This window comes from Hyalella azteca, unplaced genomic scaffold (assembly GCF_000764305.2).
Source record: "Hyalella azteca isolate HAZT.00-mixed unplaced genomic scaffold, Hazt_2.0.2 contig11229, whole genome shotgun sequence".
Lineage (NCBI taxonomy): Eukaryota > Metazoa > Arthropoda > Malacostraca > Amphipoda > Hyalellidae > Hyalella > Hyalella azteca.
The window spans coordinates 44,023-62,416 of NW_025941232.1; the positions used below are offsets into that span (position 1 = coordinate 44,023).

The following is an 18,394-nucleotide window of genomic DNA, read 5'->3' on the forward strand; positions in this document are numbered from 1 at the left end:
GGTCATAATTATTATTAGCGAAAGTTTTTCTGTGCATACCAGTGTCTGTTTAAGGAAGAATGTTGCTTTTATTAATTTATAAATGATCTTGAAGATTAGAGTCATTTCACATTCTGAAGACTGTGTTTCCACTCCAAGACTATTTTGTATTGCTAGAGCGCAATCTTCATTGCGCAGCTGGCAGCTGCACTGCCGCATGCAGTGTTATCTAGACTGTCAGCGTGGGAGGTTGTCTGCCGGAGGCTGCGAGCCGCTCCTCTAATTTAAGGTCGGCGTTCACAAAACTCAAATTACTAAGGTAATTTAAAATTGATATGTAATTGCACCATGCATCTGTGTAATTCAAGTTCAACTGCTCAATATTTACTGTTTTTTCAACAGCAAGCTCATTGGAACTAGAATCTTCTATCTCACATCTCATTAGGCTTGGAAAGTCATCAGGATAGCTGTTAATTCATGTTATGAACTTGAGAGTCAGAGTCAGTGACCAGTGTGGAATTCTAGAGGGATATTAAATTAACCAGTACATATAGCATATTGGAAAGCAGGACCTGAAAGGCTGAAAGCTTGGATGGAAAGGCCAGGAACTTTCCATTTTCAGTCCATCATATCATATACATAACCTATCACTTTCCAGCTGTGATTGGTTGATGAGATTGTGATTTTAGCCCCTTCCAGCTGTGATTGGTTAATGAAATTGTAATATTATCTGCTTTCTAGCCGTGATTGGTTGATGGGGATGCTTTCAAGCTGTGATTGGTTGATGGAGATGCTTTCAAGCTAGCCTGGAAAAGTCCTATTTTTGTCTGAAATATCGCGGCTCTAATATCATATAATTTCAGTAGGTATGAAATCTCGCGGCTCGAATGTCATATGGAAAATTTTCAAAAAATCCATTAAATAAAAGAAAAATAGAAAATATCTATCAAACAATTTTACAACAAATCTGAGGTACTGTACAATTGAAACTGTTTGTCCACTTTTGATCCTCCTTTTCATTTATAGTCAGTCACCTGGCACTTTGCAGACCAGAGCACTGTATCTAAGGAAAGCATTCCAACTTGGGTGGAAAGCTTTTTTATAAGTGAACTTCCATTTCTAGAATTCCACCCTGACTGAGTCACAAAGTAGTTTATTAGCTGCATTATTTCCTAGCTGCTTTGTCATTGGTACAGACTCCGAATTGGAGGTTTAAGTCTCACTCTCTGGCCTCTGCCTCCGGTTCAGAAGTCCCAGATGAGAGGCTAGGCTAGTTGTTCTCGTTTTTTTCCTACGTTTGCTCCCACGGGGCACGGACCCACCCCGTCCCCTTATCCCATATTCTAAAAATGGATGTTGGATGGAATAACCACCTAAAGCTTAAACAAGTTTAGAAATCGTTACTTACGATGACCTCGTCTTACCGATCACGTAACAAGATATTTCCTTACAATGGTCATGGACAGCAGAGATGTTTACTCGATGAACCACTGTGAATTGTATTCTTGTAGCGGATCTCGCTACATAGCACTAATGTTATGCATAACATATCACTAATTCTTATATTTTTCATACTAACATAATATAACTAATTTTTAACGTGAGCTGAGCTAATAAATAACCTAACAATTTATTGTGTGTTCATTTCTCCCAACCAAATTCGTCCTGCCGATATCTATGTTTCTGTCCGTGCATTGGTAAACAATTCAGGTCAACTAGCCAGGCCATTCAGTTCTCTGATAGGAGTTAAATAATTTAATGTGGAGTGGTAAAAGAAAACCCCCACATTCTCAGCCAGGGTGGGCTTCCGCATCGCAACCGATTCCGCAATTTACAGATTGTGCTACAGCTGTACAGTCTCATCCAACAAACCGGAAAACCTATAGTTATCAGCAAGTTAGATTTTAAATTATTTTCAAAAATGAATCCACTTGAATCAAATAGTTCTTTAAAAAATCTCAACGAATGCATCGCAGCGCGAAATATATAGAAACTACCGTTTCTACCGCTAAATGAAGAAAAGTTTAGTTTATTGGCCAAATGTCTACAAGCGCTTCTGCTATCAATCTATTTCGCCTGTAAATTAAGGCTTAACCCTAATCGCCACGGGTTGCCTGCCAAAGACAACCACTGCCTTGAATGTAATGGACCATCATGATTCCTGCCTTCCGGAACGCAGCCTTCAACACTTCAAGCCGTCCGTATCTAGGCCGTGGGTCGAACCAGCCCTCGGTCGAACGGCAACTTGTCGAAGGACGATAAATTTTAGAACAGAACTATGCTATCTGAAACCTAACCTCAGATGTGGTGAACGTAAAATTACGTAATTTAACGATGCCTGGAATTCAGATACGATCCGCGGCCTGGTGGTGCACGGCAGGTTCTATGCGAGGCCGGAGGAAGACAAAGCCAAGAAGTGGTTCACGGCTGATTGGTGGATTCCGGAGAGATCCAAGGCGTTCGATTCCGGGCTTATTGGTGCACGGCTGCGCTCCCATCGCCACGGGTTGTCGTGTCACGCTACAACCTCGGGTGCAAATGATATCTGTCCCTAAATCTGTTAAGTATTTTTTATGTGTTTTCTATTTTACATACGCTGTTAGTATTTTACCAGCCATTAATTTAGATTGTTTCCCATCAAATGCAGTCTTCAAACGCACAATTGTGAACACGAATCCAGTTTTAAAAATTATGACAATGAAAAGACCGAATTTCTGTCCTCAAGCAGAGCCATTCCCGTGTACGACAACTCCGACCGCCCGAACTTGTGTCTATTTTACAACACTTCTCTTCAACTTCACTTCTTGTTTGTCTGTCTGTCTGTCTGTCTTTCTGTCTGTCTTCTACAAATCTTGTAATCGAAATTTAACACACTTCTACTTATCCTATCGATCTGAAATTTTGCATACTTTTTTAAAGTTGGAGACAATGCATGAATCAAATGTCAAAATAAATGATTTTAAAAAGTAAACATTTTTTTCAATTTCAAAAAATTGAAAAAATAATTTTGTCAGCTACAAATCTTATAACTGATATTTGACACACTTTTACGTGTCTAATTGATCTGAAATTTTGCACACTTGTGTGATATCAGAGGCAATGCATGAATCAATTAACAGAATAAATATTTGAAAAAAATTATATTAAAAAAATTATAAATATTAAAAAAATTGAAAAGTAAATTTTTTTAATTTTCGAAAATTAGATGAGAAATTCATTGTACATCTGTAAGACTGGAGATACTGGATTCTTTGGAAGTGTTGTCTTTAAAAAGTAATTTTTAAACGTATATTATTACCCATGTGGATGACACTGTAAGTCATTCACGTGTGCGTGTGCCTGAGAACATGTGCACATATGTCGCTGGTGCAGCTTCAGCAATGATGCGCCTGCATCCTCATCGCTAGTCTCTCTCAAAGTTTCTTTGTTCCTATAGTTTTTTATCTCATTGTCTGTGAGTTCGTTGCCCGCAATTGATGGAACTGTATTGAAATGAGACGCATTAGCGGAGCGGGAAGCTCGGAACCTTCCACCTCCGTTGCTCGCTGGACACTGATATCATGAGACATGAGTCACATGACTCACATGAGTCCGAGGTAACCGAGGCTACTGTCCGACAAGCAACGACGTAGCTCACTGCCGGCATGTGGGTCCGCTTACTCGGTAGCAAAAGTGTACATGTGGTTTGCTAAATGATCTACCTTATCATTATAGATCAAAATAGTTAAAATATTATTGATCCAACACCAAGAATAGATATCAGTTGAAAAGAGTATCTCGACAGACAAGACTATGAGATTCGTGATCATTTTTTACGGTGGTTATTAAAAACTAAGGGCATTTTCCCGCTCTTCCTGCGCGATAAGGTAAGAGTCCGGTGGAGCGGTCGCTGAACGCAGCATCGAGACAAAACGGCCTAAGGGTACGCACACAGTGAAAGCAGGTTTGCCCGCGCGTGCAACCTGTTCCAACCTGCCACAAGAATGAACATAGGATAATAATGTAAGTGTTCACAGTGAAAACCTGTACGAATAGGCTTCAGTATTCTATGGTTTCAGGCGCCAGCCTGAGCAGGTAACCAGCACGCCGGCAACCTACTTTCACTGTGTGCGTACCCTAACGCGGTTAAATTTCTCGGCCAGGCTGCCTTCTAACGTCGCCATCCTAAGTCTGGCTGCACACTTCCCCTCCCCCGCTTCCCCTCCACATTTTTAATCAGTGAGCGACTTACTACTAATTTTTCTATGAAATTTTTTTCTATTATCAAATTGGTTGTTTTCTTACTGATAACCCTTATTGACAAGACGTGTTCATAATTTACGGTCATGCTGTGTCGCGATAGCACCACCAAGTTAATTTGGGCAAGTGATCCTAATACTTATATGCGATAATTCCTGTATGAACTTATGTCATGTCCAAATTTCAATTTTAAGCGTTGTAATAACTCTTCACTTGCGTGATAATGAATATTGATATATTCAAAACGTCGCATTCCAATAAAATTTCGTTAAGTAATATGCTTTTTGATCTCCAAGCACCTGCAAGAAATTTCGTTGGGCTTATAAAAAAACAATAAGAAAATTGTTAGTAAAAAGTACGCTCTGGTCTTTAATCAAACCTATATAAATGAAGAACATCTGCCTAACTACATTACCAACATGTACCTATTTACCTATATGTATCTACCTACATGTATATACCTATATGTTTGGTTAAAAATAATGCCAGTTTTATTGAGGATTTCTTTTGAGTTTAATCTCTCAAGCTACATGCACAAGCTACACCTACATGCTACATGTAACTACCTACATGTACCTATCACTTTATGGTATATAGGTACATGTAAACATCTGCTTGTTTTTGTTTTCTTATCCATAAATCAGATGTGGAAAGATGCAAATCATTTCTGCAAGAATTGATGCACTTGGGAGAAAATTAATTCAAGAAATGTGGTGTAAAATTTTCTCACACAACTCAGGTAATGATAAAACAGACATAAAAAATATACAAACTTTAAACATACGAAATATAGAACCTTTTCAACAAGGGTATATACTGACATAAAATTCATGATTTAGCAAGAAGTAAAATGCATTAAATTCATATGAAGAAGATTCAACAGATAGGTAGTTGATAGTGAAATATTTTTAAAAAGTTAAAGTTACAGCATTGAAGTATCTATCTACATGTATCTATCTACATTTGTCTAGTTTGGCGGAAGCTGGTCTTTAATGCAGGTTTCATTGAAGACCAGAGAGTATTTCTTATTGACAATTTTCTTATTGTTTTTTCTCTACTCGGCGAATTAGGCTCTTGACAGGAACTGAATAGTCAAATATCATGTTTTCAAGGGACATTTTATTATAATTTTACGACGTTTCGAATACAACTTCATTCATTATTAAGTAGAGGAAGAGTTCTGCAACACATGAATTTGAAATTTTGAAATGACATTAGTACAAACATAAGGTATTAGGAATACAGATTGGAATCAAAGCTTGAATTATGAGAACAATTTCAACGTCCTGACAAATCCGGTAGTTTGTAAATTAATAGCTGGAGACTCCTGCTTGATGATGAGAGCCTCAGCTGTCGCTAGTCTTGTGGCGTCTGGGCATCTCATGATGATTCTGGTGTGGGTCTCCAACGTCGCGCGAGTGAGTGTCTCATTATGAGCCTCTCGCATGCGGTTCTTCGGTGGTCTGGAGGTGGCATGTTAGGCGGCGGCTCAAAGTCGTGCTGGTCAAACCAATGTAATTTACGTTCTGGAGGAGTCTACAACCTTCTTTGTGACATGAATATTTGTAAATATTAGTTTCTTGTAATGGGCTCAATTTTTTGCATGGATTATTTTTCTTTATCAAATTCTTGAGTTTCATGTTTTTATAGTAAATCAGGAATTTGATTCGGTCGGCTGCGGTTGGGTCGAGTCAGGATCAGGTTCTGTTAGTGATAGCTGATTGCATAGGCCTACTGGGGTTGGGTCAAGTCAGGAACAGGTTCGGTTAGTGTGATTCCCCCCCACTGGGTTTGGGTCAAGTCAGGAACAGGTTCGGTTAGTGTGATTCACCCCCACTGGGGTTGGGTCGAGTCAGGAACAGGTTCTGTTAGTGATAGCTGATTGCTTGTGCCCATTGGGGTTAGGTCGAGTCAGGTACAGCCGTACAGGTTATGTTAGCGGAAAGTGATTGCCTATGCCCACCACACTGGGGTTAGGTCGAGTCAGGTACAGGTTCGGTTAGTGTGTTTCACCCCCCCCCCTCCCCCCGTATTGCGTCAAGTGAGGAAGAAGAGGCCAAGTTTCCTTGAGGCGTTGCTGGTCATTGACTTTTTTTGGTGGAGTGTAAATAAAAGATAAATTTCGCTTTAGATAACTTTGTAATCTAAAGCGAATGAGAGACATTGTTAGGAGATGTGTGTATTATAAAGGAAAAAAGTGTAAAATGAATGAAGAAAAAGAAGAAGGGGGGGTGAGGTGGTGAATAACTGGTTTTGTATCGCTGGGGACATTCACTTGCTTCATTCAGTTCTCTTCTGGCGTCTGTAGGTTTTCGGTAAACTTTAGTGACGAACACTGTATCTTCTACTTGCAGGAGTATATCGAGGAAGAGCAATGACTGATTTAGCCCAAATCAGTCAAACCTACATGTATCTACATACAACTGGAACATTTTGAGCTTGAGGCATATTTCCTGCAATTCAGTTGTAAATTACACATAATTAGATTCATAACTAGAAGGTATGCATTGGTTAATTTGTTCTAACTTTACGTTACCTATTCGTTTTATACTATGAAAGTTCTAATCAAAATGATTGAATCATCTCTCTCCGCTTTGCGATGCAAAGTATAAGCTGTGCTGGAGAGTTAATGAGGTCGAGATCAGCTATAAACAGAGCAGGGCAGCGCTAGTTTGAAATGTAGCGACCGCTACCGCTACATGCTCTAAATGTAGAGGGCGCTACCGCAACAATTGCTTAAATGTAGCGCCGTTACCGCTACGCTACTTTTACAACAGACTGAGGTTGACGACATAACATTACACCGCAATCTTTCGTACAGTTTTATTCTGTAATTTATATTATGTATGTATCATGCTGGTTTTTAAATTATATTTAATACTATTATGTAAAATCTAAAGGCTTTATCTATAAATGTAGTGGTAGCGCTGTAGCGGCAAAACCTCGTATCGCTACTTAAATATGTAGCGGGTGCTACCGCTACCGCTACATTGCCTTAAATATAGCGCCGCTACCGCTACATGCTCTAAATGTAGCGCCGCTACCGCTTCCGCTACTGAAAATGTAGCGGCTGCTACATGTAGCGCGCTACTGCCCATCTCTGACTATAAGTTACCGGAATTTGGTGTAACTGTCGTGTCTTGTTAGTCAGTAAAGATGAGACGCAAAAATTGGACAAAATTAGTTGCTGAATTTGCCAATTTTGCTATTTTAATGAAAAATGGGGTGAGGTAAAAAAAAAGTCCTAACAGAGCACTGCCAGTTAGCGGGTGAGATCGGAGAAGGTTCGATTCGGTTCTGCAATATCAGGTTGCTAGAAAATTAGTTGTATGGAGTGGTGCATAAAAATGAGTTAATCATGTAATCTCAATCAAGACGTATTCCACTTTTTTGTACATTGTCTCAACAAAATGAAAATTATGCCTAATTTATAATTTACAGTATTCGTCTATCATGACATATTTATTTTCACATAAACGCAAAACTAAACCTTTGCTTGTAAAATTGAGCTCAAACGAATGCAACCGACTTATAGGAGCTCCTTAATGACAATGCGGCATGGTAAAAGTTTAAGTCAACCGATTGACGCACGCGTCAATCAACCTCAATTAAACCTTCAATATTTTGATTAAAACCTTTCTTTCATCGGAAATGAGATCAGTTCAAACTAGTTGTTCGTTCAATAGCGTTGTATTTTGAGCTGTTGTGTTAATTTTGCTGGTGAACAATGATTTCAACAGGTCCCGGACAACTTTGCGGCCGGTCTCGCGTCCGGAAAGGTTTTCTTAGTGTTTCTTATGGGTTTTCTATTTTTTTTTTGTGTTTTTAATGGGACCTGTTCCTAACTTGACTTAACCTGCGAGGTTTTCGTTGATTGGTTAGTTTTTTTCTATGTTTGGAGTCCTGCGGCCACGTGACCGGCCGCGGGTCCGGCCGTAAATTTGTCCGAGACGGGATTTCAACTGCGAATTTTTCCGTCTTCTCCCTAAAAATGTGCGTATATTTCCATCAATCAAATTTTCTATCAATCACCATCAAGCCTCGTTTCAAGCGGTATATGGTCAATCACGCTTGAGTTAATTGATCAAGTCAAGCTTCTATTCGAGCCACTCGATAGTTTAGGTTCTTATTCGAATTTATTAAAATGCTTGAAATAGAACCGGTTTACTGTTAGGTCTCGTCGAAGAAAAATTATCAAAATGTAAACAGAATCAGATGGTCCTCATTGGGAGAGAGCCCGCGGCGTTCATATGGCACGCATCTTCAGATTGTGCTCTGTGAATCGTGATCAACGTAACGATTTCTTTCGCGCTTAAACATAATTGTGTAAACTATTACGGTTATTCATTCACTAACTTGATTTGTATTGCACTTTTCTTTATACCACGAGTATATTAGCTAAGTGTTCCATTTCCAGAACCCGGCTGGCTCTCTCGCCCCTCCCCCCTCCTCTTCTCGTCACGGGAACGGGAAGAGGCAGTAGCCCATAGTGGCAAAGCAGAGAGTTTTTTAGACTCTTCTTCAAGTTCAATTTCAAGTCCTATAAGTAGAGCAGAAAAGTATCATGGATACCAGCATCATCATACATAAGATTTTGGCTTAAATCTTGGGTAAATGAGGAAATTAAAAATGAGCTGATTCTAAAAAATCACTGGTTTGCCACTATGCAGTAGCCAGTAGGTAGGAGTAGGTTTGTGAGCCAGCTAGAAATTAGATCAACAGGTAGCAAAAACTGGCTCTGTTCTGTCATTATTATTGATTCAATCATTATTGTATTTCTGTGTGTTGTATTAATTGTATTGTTTTTGTACTTCATTGATTTTGATTGATTGTATTTGTATCACAGTGCCACACTAATAATCACAGTAGCCTGGTAGGGCGAGTAGGCTATTCATCAACTTGTACAACTGTACTAGAATTTTGTGTACCTCTATTGTAATTTATAGTCCAGTGTATGCTACATATTCAACTTGATTGTTAATATTACTGTTTTTTTTTTATTTTTTTTTGCTGTAATAAATCCATGACATCAATCTGATTCTGACCTAAGTATTGGATCTAGTATGGAATATATCTACTTGGCGAGCCGCGACTGAATTTTTCGAGCCGTGGTTTTATGGATTTGCCAGCCGTGATTCCATTTCTACGAGCCGTGATTCTATTTCACCGAGCCGTGAATTCCATATCTCGGCCATGAAAAGCCATTTACGAGGTGCGAATGCGAATTTATTTACAAAGTTTATGCACGTGTTATCCCAAATCTCTAATTTTACCCTTAAACAGTCAAACGGCAACAATAAAATTTGTCTCTACTGTAAGTTCAGCACGTGTTAATATACAGTCTGACCGCTTTGACATGACCGCAACTATGCGCGATCTTCAACAAACGTTTTGTTTATTTGTTTACATTACGATGTTTATGTTTTTTTCTGCAAGATATTTTTGGCGGAAACGGTAAAGCAATGCGGATTGCGGAAGTTGAAAATTTTATGAAATGACATGTTTGTGAAGTGCAAACCGTGATTTTTTAATCAAACAAAAATTTATGACATTTGAGCCGCGAGATTTCATACCTACTGAAATTATATGATATTAGAGCCACGATATTTCAGACAAAAATAGGACTTTTCCAGACTAGTATTGGATGACCATTGTTGTTTCTTCTGTGTTTATCTGAAAAAAATTTTGTCTGCATCAAGATACCTGATACCATAATACCAGCACCATGCTGGGGCCTGGGATCTGATCCCAACATGCCTGATGAAGTGATGATGATGAAGAGGACAAAGGACATATCCCAATCCCAGAAACACCAACACAAGCCTACAAGGTACCTCAAGTTCTCATGAGATCCCACCACCTGCCACCTGGCTTGTTGCTAGTCATGCTAGATGACATGGAAATGAATGAACAGTCTTCAAATGCACTTAATGGTTACAACTTTTCTGCTAGAGCTGGCACAGAAACACATCAGGTGATAAAACCCCAAAACCTAAGTGGACGCAAATGACAGAAGAGCATGGAATCAGAAGAAAAACTAGACAATTCAATGAATTCATTCAGCCCCTTAACAGGAATCAGTCCAAAACCAGTTAGACCATTCTCAAAAATAATAAGCACCTTAAAGCCTTTCCCGCAAATTTAACTTCTCAGTCAACTGGAAATCAAAACACAGTACTGATCAAGCAAACATCTTTGTATGCAAATAAAATTTCCCTAAACCCAGTCAGCAGGCCAAGTAAGTAAAGGTCAAGTAATGAGGAAGTAATGGTCAAGTAATGATGAAGTAATGATTAAGCCAGGGTGCAGTTGTGCAGAGAGTGCTGTATAAAGTGTATATGTTGCTATGAGATATAATGTTTCTGAAGTCATTTAGTTCATGAAATATTAGCCTGGCTATATGAAATATTTAGCCTGGAACTGCTAGGCTGTGGAGTAAGCCTTCATATCATCTCTTTTTCCCAGTTGATAACTATGTGATATAGTTACGCCTTGCTTTTCAAACAATTGTTTTTATTTAAGAGGAGCGTCTGGGTCAAAATAAAAAATTTGACTTTTTCGGTTTTTATACTCATCTTAAAGCTTACATTCTGACGCATCTAATGGTACCAAAACTATCTCTGTACATTGATTTATGCATTCACGACAGATTGCGAAAGGGTTAGGGCTAGTGCAGTTCTTCAACATTTAAGATAGGCCGAAATTACCGGTAGCACACTTAAGGGAACCGTCTACCCTCCAGAAAAACTTCTACATTTATCATCAGATCTTGCTGAAATTTCATACACATACGTAAAATGTAAAATAAAAAACAATTTGCTCAAATAAATTTTTCACAAAAATGAAAGAAAATGGGAAATTTATAGAAAACAGCCAAAAAGGGGTACTTTAGAAAATCTATCTCCTCCTACAAATATCATGCTACAACATTGAGACACATATCATTTGATTTGTAACTAAATTATCTAGCGGCTCTATTATTCAAATTTTTTATTTGCCCCATTGTTTTTTTTATGTGCATTTTTCCCATTTTTCCACTTTTTCCCTGCCCTCCCCCCCCCCTTCCCCCATATATAAGACAAACCATGCACTAATTCAAAGAAAGCGATGATAGAGTTGATAGGTATGGTCTTTATGAATCGAATGATATGTCTCTCATTGCTGTAGCTTGAAAACCATAGGAGGAGGTAGGTTTGCCGTGAGAGAGGTTTTCATGTTTTCAAACTTTTGAAGGCTATGTAAAGGCATGTAATGTAGTAGCTTAGATACCAGAAGTTAGCGTTACCTCACTTCAAAGTCAGTCAGCGGTGCATAGGACGACTGCATCAACACCTTTCTGCATGATGGATGAGTGATAACTGAGCTGCAGGTCCAGTGATAGCCATTTTATATGGCTTGGACGTAATTATCCCCATAGACTTTTGTGAAGGGACCCCACCACCCTCCCCCCTTTTGGGGTCTGTCCTGAATGCATAAATCAACGTACAGTGATGGTTCTAGTACCATTTGAACTTTAATATGAGCGTAAAACCTGGAAAAGCTGAAAATTTCAATTTTTGGGGTAGACGGTCCCCTTATATAGCTAGTCTGAACATGCTATGCTTCAGTTATCCGCCTGCAGTCATATGGGATGGTTCTTGTGCCAGTGTTTGCACCATCTTTGACAGAAATTGAATTCTAATATTGTCTTGTCTAGCAACCTTGCACCCTTAAATGTATTTTTCGAGGCGCTCGCAACTTTGTCTGACCCTACTGAAAAGTTAACTTATTGTTACTGCAAACTGATCTCCTCCCAGAGTTTTGAAGCTACAACAATGAGACATATATCATTCAATTTGCAAATAAAAGATCTACAAAACGTCGCATACATTTTTCTAATATCGTTATAGTTTGGATTTTATGATGCAAAAAAGGAGGGGGGGGGGGGAAATTGAAAAATGTAGAAAATTTTGCAAAAAATACTTCCACACCCACAAAAATGATAAATATCAAAAAAGGTACGCAATGTTTTATAGATCTGGTCTTTACGCATTGAATGATATGTATTTCGATGTTGTACCTCAAAAACCCTAGGAGGAGATAGAATTCTAAAGTACCTCCTTTTTGTACTGTTTTCTAAGAATTTCACGTTTTCTTTCATTTTTTTGCAAAATTCACATGAAAAAAAAATTTCTTTTTGGTTTTACACATGTGTACCAAGTTTCAAACTGATTAGTCCTTAAGTATAGGTGAGATAAAATTTTGCTCAAACGCTCCCCTTAATAATGATTTATTTAGATATTTAATATGCTGTTTTTTCTGTTATTTCTTTGTGAACTATTCACATTTATTTGATTCATATATATTTGATAACACATTGCCCTGAATTGAAATTATCACACCGGGCATCATGTGTTGAATGAGGTACACAGACTTTATAATTTGACCCCAATAATAATGTGCAGTACGTAAGTTTGATGCATGAAGTAGTACTGGTACCTAACCTTGTTGCATGAAAAAATAAACAGTATTGCAGAAATGGTATTTTTTTATCTTCTTGGAGAATTGATCATTGTCCATCCTTCAATAAAATGAAATGGGTTCTGGGAGTCTTGAATAAATCAGCACTAGATGCATAATAGCTTGTTCTTATGAATTCATGACCCTGTCGGATTTTCCAGAATTTTCACAAAACATGGCATTTCTGTTTATCAGATCAAAAAAATATTTATTTGCCCTATTCCTCTCAATGTGCGCAATTTTTATCTTGTGGAAACTTGGGTTTATAAACACAAATTTAAATTCTGTGCCCTCCAACCATCTTGAAATTTTCAAAGATTCATCTGGAAAGCCCTCTTTGCTTGAATACCGACATGGAAATCCTATTGATCTTGCCATCATATTTCGGCATGGGAAAGATAAAGAAAAACTTCAAAATCACCTGCATGTGGCAATGGATTCAATTCTTGCCTACTCGTCTATACCTGTACGCCTGCACATTGTTACTGATGAAGAAAGCTTTAAAGTTGCTTCAAGAATCATTGATGCCTTGGTGAAGGTGCATCAGAAGTCATTTGAGGTATGTTGTCAATTAATTTGAAAGCTAATATATACATTGAAGATATTGAAACCTAAATTGACAAATGAAAACAAATTATGATGTATGAACAATGAGCAGACAGCCTTGTCTATTTACAATTTCAAAAAGATAGAAATGGAAAATTTTGGCTACTTTCTTTGCTTTTAAATTATTAATAAATTAGCCCTTTTGACCTTATATTAGGCCAATTCAAGCAATTAATGTTTTGTTTTAGAAATCTCTGACAATAGATGATCACATGTCCTTGATATTTTTTATTTAATTTGTATAAAAATAATGTTGAAAATTTCAACCACTTATGCTGCACATTCCATGTTCTTATATCATTGCGCTACCAAAAAGTCCTTTCTATATAAAAATTTTTTGGCCTTTACCTTTTCTCAACATTTTTTAAAAATCATTTAGCTAATAATTCATCTAATTTGCCTTTAAATTTCTGTCAGTGTTGGATCTACGCACATGCTTTCAAGTGTTTTTTGTCTTCCCTGCTATGTTCTTCATTGGTTTTAAACATTTGTTGTTTAAATTAATTCAACAAAATAATTTAATAGAAACAATTTTTCTACTATACAATATAGTTTAACACAATCAAATTAGTTTTTAAACCATTCATTGTTTGTATTAAGTATTGTTTTACCTTTTGTTCAATTTTTCAGCTACATACTTTACTACCCCCAGAAATTTGTCCATATTTGATTTAAAATTTTTCAATTCAATGCATTCTATTTGCAAATGTACAATGAATATGCAAATTTTTATTCAATAAATACAAATATTTTAAATTTCTATTTAAACAAATAAACTCTGAATATAAAAACCCCTTATGGGCTCACTAAAACTTATGGGATACGTAGCATTGCCATGGATATTTTTTGTTTATTTTTGTTATCAAGTTTGTGCAAGTTAAATTGTTTATTATATGAAGCTAGCTGATAATAATGGAAGTTTGAGTTGAAATTTATTGTCTGCTCAGGTGGTATTTGTTTCAACGGAAAAAGTGAGGCTTTTGTCTGCTGAAGAATCAACTCTTAGCCTTCTGCAGGAATTCTTCACTAGCAGGTCTCAAGTCTACTACAGAGATCCTCTCTTCTTCTTCTCTTTATTTCTCTATGACATTTTACCAGGCCTGAAGAGAGTCATCTTAATGGATATTGATGTTAGAGTGAGTATACATATTGAGAAGAATAACAAACCTTTGTTGCATCAATGCCTAGCATTAAATGCAATTACTAGGATGTAGGTACAATAAATAATATGGTATATTTTAAATATTTTACTTGATACTAGCATGAATGCTCATATGTTGACCTTAATGGTGTAGTATTTGATCTCTGTATCTCATTGTGAGTAATCATTAATGTTATTAATAGCTTCTTTTTGATTAAATTTGTGCATAATTCCTTACATTTAACATTCTATTGAGAGTTTACTATCAGGTAAATTTTTAAAATCTTGCCTCATTTAATAAGATGGCTTGATTGCACTTAGCAATTCTCTGAAAATTTAAAATGTGAATGAGTGTTCCAAAAATTCAACTTCTTGGCAAATCTGATTAACTTTTAAAGCAACAAATCAATAAAGTTGTATAACTATTTATAAATTATCTACAAGTTTTTGTATATGAGGCAGAAGGTGCTGACTTGTTGAAATAAATTGAGGATTCAGAATTACTACAAATCAGATTCTGTATCCATGAAAGCTAATTTGATTGGAATAATAGGCTCATAAATAGTATCACAAGCTTGTGATCAAAGTCAAATAACTACATTCAAGTGTTCAAACTTTTGTATGAAATTAACCCCTATTTGTTAGAGACACTCATAGCAATAAGTAATCAGAGAATCGTATGATTACTGCAGTTTGAGGCGGACATTGCTGAACTCGAGACGTACTTCTCGCACTTTGTCCAATAATAAGTAATGAGAGAATCATATGATTACTGCAGTTTGAGGCGGACATTGCTGAACTCGAGACGTACTTCTTGCACTTTGTCCAATAATAAGTAATGAGAGAATCATATGATTACTGCAGTTTGAGGCGGACATTGCTGAACTCGAGACGTACTTCTTGCACTTTGTCCAATAATAAGTAATGAGAGAATCATATGATTACTGCAGTTTGAGGCGGACATTGCTGAACTTGAGACGTACTTCTCGCGCTTTGAGAGCAGCCACGTGATGGCCATGACGCATGAGTTGTCACCCGCATACCTGCACGCCCTGGAGCGCTACAGGAAGGACAACCCACACACTAGACTGGGCAGTGCCAGCTCTGAGGGAGGATTCCCTGGCTACAACAGCGGCATTATGCTTGTTGACATTGAAAGGCTTAAGCAGTCCGCTGTCATCAGTGAGAACCTGAATTGCATACTTTTTTTATGTCTTGAAATAATGCATGACAATTAATACATACTAATTAATCTACCACATAAATTATTTGCTTATTTTACCACCTATTTTTTTTTGTATTTATGACTCATTATAAGTACTTGCTTATTATATGACTTTTTTCAATTCACTGTACAGTATTGTAAATAGAAATGTATAAATATAAATATATATTCACTATATAGCAAATAACTTGTGCCTTGCTGCTGCTCAGCTCAACTTTTAGAAATTCTGTCTTTTTTTTCTTGATTAATCATAACTTTAGCACTCCCCTAAAGGTTGTTTAAAATAATATTCAAAATAATATATTTGATTGTAAATTATTATTCAACATGTCAGTTGAAACCCATGCTTGTAAAATATATGCCCTAGAGGATGAGTTTTCAACAGCAGTATGTTTGTTGCAGTAGAATGTTTTGCAGCTAGGTATGAGTTGCAGTATTATGTGAAAAATAATCTCAATTTTATTAACTCTTGTAAAACACAGAAGCTTGGTCATTTCTAAGACCACATTAGACTTAACTTGTACTGAAGGCTTGCAGTGCTGCTTTTAAACTTGTATATTTTGTTGCAGAATCATATCTGGAGAGGTCAGTGCTGTATGGCCGCAGTGACCACTACAAGTTCCGTGGAGATCTAGGCGACCAGGATCTGTACACATTAATAGCCTTCGACCACCCCGAGCTGTTCTACACGTTGCCCTGCCAATGGAACAGGCAGCTCTGCCAGTGGTGGAGAGACAAGGGCTATGCTCACATCTTCGATAGGTATTTTGCATGTTCTGGACGTATTAAAGTCTATCATGGAAACTGTGGCAGTGTCATGCCTTCTAAGGTGAAGGTGAATTAGTTGTGTGCCGCAGTGAGTTACTACTACCCAATTTATTTTTTTTTTTGTAAGTCCTATAATCAGCCGTCTTACTTTCGCTGAAATCTTCTATATTTCACACTTGCTCTCACAGGCTCAGTAATATTGCTCTTCCATTCAATTATTTTCACCCTGTTGCTTTTGACCTGGTTTTTCTGCAATACAAACCTTGTGAATTTCTTTCGATGTGAGGGAGAAAATTTCTGTTGAGAAAAGTGATGTGGTTTTTTATTTGGTGAATTTTTTAATAGCCGTTTCAGTGAGTTTGAGAGGGATAGTCTATATTTGTGGCTATGAGAGGGATAGTCTGCTGTATCCTAGTTTGAATGGTATTAAGCTATATTGGTGTGTGGCAGAGAGATACCGGTAGTATTTCCAAAACTATCCTCTAATAGTAGAGTATAGATAGAGGGATAGTTGGGTTTGTTGGAATCCCTTGAGCATCTCTAGCTGCACTGAGTTACAAGTTACCTCTTGAATCCATCGCGACAAACCTCGCAACAATTTCCTGAGCATTGTGTGTGTTGTGTGACGGTTGTAAACAGTGAGCCACACTGCACATTCAAGTCCTATTGAGGTTGCTGATCGATCAAAGATTATATCCTGATGAATATGTGGTGTTTTCATCTGTTGTATAATCCTTGCAATATATCCTGTATTAATAAGTTTTCTGTATTGGAACGACTGAATCTAATTCTTCCTTCCATTGGTGAAAACGTGCCATTTTGTTGAAAATAGGATAATGACGAAAGTATTTTGTCCACGATCAATTTTTATTGCAATTTAGTCCTGATTTTGTTAGAATCTCTGCTTGACTTCTGAAAAAGTCGTGTTGGATACTTTAAAACTGCCCAGTTAAATATAATTTTTGTTGGCTAAACAATATTTGAACACCTTCTAGTGTATTGCACCCCAGAGATTGAAAGTGATAACAGCAACGGGATGAAGTTTCCCCTACATGGTATAGAGCTACAAAAAAGCGTTGCAGTATTTCCATGTCTTCAAATTAGCTACTGGCCCTGTTAGTCATCACAAGTTCACGAAATCTTAAGCGTAATGTACTCGGTCACGCCCGCCCGCTAGTCTGCTACAATCTTCTTGGTTTACTATGGGAAAAATTTAATTGGAGCCTAAGATCTATGAAGATATATTACGCTTATTAATAACTTGAAGCTCTTTGCGTATACTTATATTGGTTGTGAATTCGTTACTTGTCTCTTACGTCTTAAGTATAGATTCAACTTTTTTATCATATTTAACTCAAAATCTGTTCTACTTACTTTACAATAGAAGTTCATGTTTCCGCTAACTGGGATGTTTCTACTACCCTAATTATTGGGGAACACCAGTCATGATTACAATCATTACGTTAATTTCATATTGGATGGCAAAAGAAAGAATGCAGCAAAACTCAGTAATGATTTCAATGTAAGCTCACACATATTATATACCTACAACAAGAGTTGATATGGCAGAGTGTCGAGAATGGATCATTTCCTGCGGAAAAATATTAAAATATATTTAGAACGTATTTTGTATGATGTATGAAGTCTAGTTCTTATATCTTATGTTCAGAACGTACGTCATGTTTGTTATCAGATGTCTTATGTTAGCTTCATGTCGCCTTGCGGTGCACTCGCCCCTATTCCTGTCCTGTTCCTGTACAAGTGTTGTTCTGTAGTAATGGGTGAAGATTGTTTATGGTTATCTTCTTGTTATTGCATATACTAGAACCTTGGTAAAATAAGACGCGCCTGGCGGCTGAAGCTTAAGTTTTAATTATTGATTTTCCATCAACATTCAACACGCCGCAATAAAGGTGCTCCATAAAATGAGTATGTTA

At 37.2% G+C, this 18,394-nt stretch overlaps 2 protein-coding genes across 6 annotated transcripts in view; one reads left to right on the top strand and one right to left on the bottom strand.

Annotated features, from left to right (window-relative positions):
* Positions 1–1,485, bottom strand: part of LOC108666217 (translation initiation factor IF-2-like) — a 15,943-nt gene extending 14,458 nt beyond the window's left edge. For 2 of the 4 annotated variants that reach the window (XM_018153052.2, XM_018153051.2), the window contains exon 1: positions 1,431–1,485. The gene's annotated coding sequence lies outside the window, so the exon portion shown is untranslated. Of the gene's footprint in view, positions 1–1,403 lie in introns of all 4 variants that reach the window. The other 2 variants (XM_047882744.1, XM_018153050.2) reach the window with 2 other exon arrangements.
* An 11,281-nt stretch (positions 1,486–12,766) lies between these two features.
* Positions 12,767–17,178, top strand: LOC108666219 (xyloside xylosyltransferase 1). 2 transcript variants are annotated; one of them, XM_018153056.2, is made up of 4 exons: positions 12,767–13,276; positions 14,271–14,459; positions 15,415–15,646; positions 16,259–17,178. In XM_018153056.2, the coding sequence occupies exons 1-4, from the start codon at positions 12,857–12,859 to the stop codon at positions 16,531–16,533; spliced, it is 1,116 nt and encodes a 371-aa protein (XP_018008545.2). In that variant the 5' UTR covers positions 12,767–12,856; the 3' UTR covers positions 16,534–17,178. The 2 variants fall into 2 exon arrangements, with proteins under 2 accessions (XP_018008545.2, XP_047738701.1); XM_047882745.1 differs by lacking the exon at positions 12,767–13,276 and having other exon boundaries at positions 14,426–14,459; positions 15,468–15,646.
* The last annotated feature ends 1,216 nt before the right edge of the window (positions 17,179–18,394 follow it).

Coding starts and splice junctions, on each gene's coding strand:
- LOC108666219 (XM_018153056.2), top strand. CDS start 12,857: ATGACCCTGTCGGATTTTCCAGAATTTTCACAAAACATGGCATTTCTG. Junction 14,460..15,414: donor TAATGGATATTGATGTTAGA/GTGAGTATACAT, acceptor TGATTACTGCAG/TTTGAGGCGGACATTGCTGA. Junction 15,647..16,258: donor TAAGCAGTCCGCTGTCATCA/GTGAGAACCTGA, acceptor ATTTTGTTGCAG/AATCATATCTGGAGAGGTCA.